Below are 4561 nucleotides of genomic sequence, written 5' to 3'. Positions count from 1 at the left end.
ACTGCGCAAATAGGGGAATATGAAATGGATAGTGTTATTCTGGATTTGGGCTCGGATGCGAATGTTTTGCCTAAACAAGCGTGGGAGAGAATGGGAAGACTTGCACTGCATTGGTCTTTGATTCAATTGAGAATGGAAAATCAGCAAAAGATTATCCCCATGGAAAGATTGCAGGGAGTGACAATAGATATTGGAGGCGCGAGCGCATTGGCTGATTTCGAAGTGATAGAGATTGTGGATGACAGCAATCCATACCCTACGCTCCTTGGGATCAATTGGGCTATTGACATGAACGTGGTGATCAATTTGAAGAAGTGGGCAATTTCATTTGAAAGGAAATCGCTCCGCGTAGTAGTACCTTTGGACCCTGTAGAAGGACCATGCTATCCTGAACCGGTCCGCAATTAGGAAAGTGACAATGACTTGGACCAGATCTATGAAATAACAAGGCAAGACCAAGATTGGGTGAATCCGACAGTAGATGGATGCATTGCATGGGACTGCGAAAGTTCATGTACCTCAGACTCAGATGAGGAGTTGGAACACTGGCAGAATATGTTGCATGAAGTAGTTACGCTACGTTGTAACATGATGACTAAATCACAACAATGTGTATCATCGGAGGTAAGGAGTTTGCCTTATTATGATGGTATAACAGACATAGAAAAAATTTTGGATGCATTTGAAAGGGAGGTGTCTGAGAAGCATCGCTTCGAAGCACTAGATTTGGTGCTACGCACAACGCCCGCAAGATGGTGGGGTATGCACAAAGATAGTTTTGATGGATGGTGTGAATATCGAAGAATGATGAGTTTGCAGTTTGGTCGCCCAAAATTTCGACTAACAGAGAGACATGATGGGAGGAGTGATTCGTGTGATCACTTAGCAAAATGGACTGACGCTTATGGAGTAGAGCCGCAACCGGAGTGGGTGCATTTGTTTTTGGGTGTAATACCAATGAATTGGTACTTGGAAACAGAGCTTCGCCATGGCATTAATGAGTGGGATATTTTGAGATAGGTATTCTTAATGGCATTCAGCTTTGAAGATGGATTCGAATGCATTAATGAAGCATTACAGGAGGTCAAGGCAACGATCTTCAGAATACCACAAGATCCCTTGGATTTGATTCAACCAGATTGGGCCACCCAGCTCCACCATGCGCTGGAGTGCTACAATGTGACTGTTAAAGAAGAAGACAAGGATTCAAGGAACACTAATATCCCAAAGGTAGAAGGTCACCACGAACTTGAGGGGCCGCAGATAGAGAATCCAGATATCACTGCGCCACTGAAAACCAGACAAGTGAACATTGGCACTAAGGCAGAGCCAAAGTTTCCAAAGATAGGGGACCACTGGGATGATGCCATAGTAGATAAGGTCATTGAGTTGCTCTGCGAGTATCAAGATTTGTTCCCTACAAATTTTTCAAACTTGAAGGGGATAATAGGCGATTTAGGAGTGATGAAAATAACTTTGAAACCAGATGCGAAGCCTATTAAGCAGAGGCCATATCGCCTTAATCCTAAGTACAAGGAAAAGGTCTGCTTGGAGTTGGACAAGATGTTGGCAACGGGTATTATTGAACCAGTGGAGGAATCTGATTGGGTGAGTCCAATGGTAGTTCAGGAAAAGAAGCAGAAGGATGAAATAAGGATTTGCGTAGATCTCAGGAAGCTGAATGATGCTTGCGTTCATGATCCTTTTCCAACTCCGTTCACAGATGAGGTATTGGATAATGTTGGAGGATAAGAAGCATATTCATTCACTAATGGGTTCTTTGGATACCATCAGATAAAGGTCGCGCTAAAAGACAAGAGTAAGACTACCTTCGTGACTAAGTGGGCATGCTTTTAGTATACGGTAATGCCTTTTGGACTTAAGAATGTGTCGGCAATCTCCTTGTGCGTAGTCATTACAGCATTCAAAGAGTTCATTAAAAAGTTTTTGGAGGTATATTTTGATGATTGGACATTGTTTGGATTAGTAAAATGCCATGTAGCTAGTTTGCGCTTCATGCTGGATACGTGCCGAAGGTATCAGATTGTGCTAAACTTGAAGAAGTGCTTATTTTTTGCGAAATCTTGTGGGTCATGTAGTGTGCAGGCAAGGATTAATGGTGGACCCTGCTAAGATTGCAGCCATAATTAATTTGGAGGCACCAAGGAGTGTTAAACAGTTGCGCACAACGTTGGGTCATACTGGATACTATCGAAAGTTCATCAAGAACTATGCCCAGATTACTGCCCCGATGGAAAAACTATTGAAGAAGGATGCTACACTCTGTTGGGATGAAGAATGTCAGTGGAGTATGGACATATTGAAGGAAAAAATGGTCATCACGCCGATCCTAGTCTTCCCGGATTGGAAGAAGGAATTTCATGTGCATGTGGATGCATCATGCATTGCACTAGGAGCAGTACTGACACAGGTCGGTGAAGGAGAATTGGATCACCTTATAGCATTTGCAAGGATGAAGTTTTCTAAGGCTGAAAAGAATTATTCAATGACAGAGCATGAAGGGTTGGCCATGGTGTATGTGCTCCAGAAGTTCAGGCATTACTTGCTAGGCGGACAATTTAAGATGTATATAGACCATTCTGCATTAAAGTACCTAGTCAAAAAGCCTGTGTTGGGGGGGGGGGGGCGCATATGGAGATGGCTATTATTGTTTCAAGAATATGATTTCGAAGTAATTGTGAAGCCATGGCATTTCAATGCAGGGCCAGATCATCTGTCGCGCATTGAAATAGGAGAGGAGCCTACCAATTTAGAGGAGGAGTTACCTGATGCGTAGCTCTTTACGGTGCATGTAACTGACAATCATTTTGCAGACATTATCCACTTCTTTACTACCGTAATGGCTCCAGAGGAATACGCGAGTCAATATAATAAGGAATTGGTGGTGCGCGCGGCAGATTTTTCTGTTATTGCAGGTCACTTGTATAAGATGGGATTGGACGAGATACTGCGACGCTATGTGCCTGATTTTGAACGAAACAGTATCCTAGATGAAGCTCATGGAGGGGTTGTGGCAGGCCATTATGCAAGAAAGGAAACAATGCAGAAGATTTTACGCATTGGGTTGTGGTGGTCAACATTGCATAAGGATTCCAAAGCATATTGTACAGCGTGCGACACATGTTAGAGAACCGGCAGGCCATCGCGGAGGGATGGGTTTCCTTTGAATCTGCAGGTATCATTGCAACCATTTGAGAAATGGGAATTGATTTTGTAGGACTGATTTAGCCTCCAAGAAAGAAGACGGGTGTGTGGTATATCATCACCGCGACTGAATATTTGACCAAATGGGCGAGGGCACAACCCATGAAGGATTGTACAGGGGAAACTGCAGCAAAATTTCTATTTGAGTATGTGTTGACTAGGTTTGGTTGCCTGAATATTTTAATGAGTGATTGTGGTATGCATTTCCTCAATGAAACGATCAGCGCGCTAACAAAGGAGTTCCAAGTTTATCACTAGAAGAGTATGCCATATCATGCTCAGGCCAATGGGACGGTTGAGGCATTTAATAAGATATTAAATAATGCGGTGACAAAGGTTTGTAATGTGCAGAGGAATGCTTGGAACGTGTGCATACCAGCTGTGTTATGGGCCTATAGAACTACTTGTAAGAAGCTTACTGGTCATATGTCATTTAGGCTGGTCTATGGTGTAGATGTTGTGAAGCCTATGGAGTATATCGTGCATAGTTTATGGATACCAACATTCACAGGAATGGCAGACCGCGGAGCCTTAGAAGAGCAGCTCGTGCAACTAACAGAGTTTGAAGAAAATAGGTTTTTGGCTAGATTCCATCAGTAGGTTCAGAAGGAACACAAAAAATCTAGGCATGATCAGCATATCAAACTATGCACCTTCAAGGTAAATGATTTATTTTTATTATATGACAGAAAGGTTGGTATATTTCCAAGAAAATTTTAGATGCATTGGCTGGGGCCATATGTGATCAAAGAGATAATCGATGGTGGAGCAGTTCAGCTTGTAAAATTGAATGGAGATCCATTTCCCGGAAAGGTAAATGGCAGCTGATTGAATCCATACACCAGGGATCCAGCCCGATGACTACATGATGGTAGCACAGTCTTAGCACTCCAGGCAACTACAAGGAGGCACGGGACTATAAAATACACTACCCAGGTTGTAGAGCTGCGCGACAAGGGGTCTATGTGAAACAGGAGTATGTCACGGTACCAGAAGAAGCACAAAGGGAGCTACACTGTAAGGGTGGAGACTATGCAGCGCAACCAGAAAGTGACCGTTACCGTCACTGTTCATGATTTGAATGCCAGAAGACGGTTAAGAGGAGTGGCCGACTAACATTTAAGGCTGAATTTAAGAGTGAAATATTTTGAAATCTTCCGCCAATCTCACATTTATGGATGGATTTTGGGGGGAACGGTTGAATTTGAATTGAATTCACCTATAAAATATGTGTGGTCGTCCTACGAGAAACACTTTACATTCTGAGAGATTTTGAGTTGTGTTGTTTGTTGCGTATCAACCGTGAATTCTTTGAGGATTTTCTTGCAAGCCTTGT

At 42.9% G+C, this 4561-nt stretch overlaps 1 protein-coding gene across 1 annotated transcript; it reads left to right on the top strand.

The window, feature by feature from the left end:
- Window positions 1-3489: 3489 nt before the first annotated feature.
- On the top strand, window positions 3490-3825 carry LOC149202090 (uncharacterized). The gene has a single exon (XM_089401487.1). The coding sequence runs from the start codon at window positions 3490-3492 to the stop codon at window positions 3823-3825; it is 336 nt and encodes a 111-aa protein (XP_089257613.1).
- Window positions 3826-4561: the final 736 nt, after the last annotated feature.

The sequence above is a fragment of the Pinus tabuliformis genome, chromosome 2_1 (genome assembly GCF_031772625.1).
Source record: "Pinus tabuliformis cultivar Carrire ecotype Pingquan chromosome 2_1, CPIR1, whole genome shotgun sequence".
Lineage (NCBI taxonomy): Eukaryota > Viridiplantae > Streptophyta > Pinopsida > Pinales > Pinaceae > Pinus > Pinus tabuliformis.
This window is presented reverse-complemented; position numbering and strand designations above follow the sequence as displayed.

Bases quoted from the DNA above. Each gene is read 5' to 3' on its own strand.
- LOC149202090 (XM_089401487.1), top strand. From the start codon at position 3,490: ATGCCATATCATGCTCAGGCCAATGGGACGGTTGAGGCATTTAATAAG.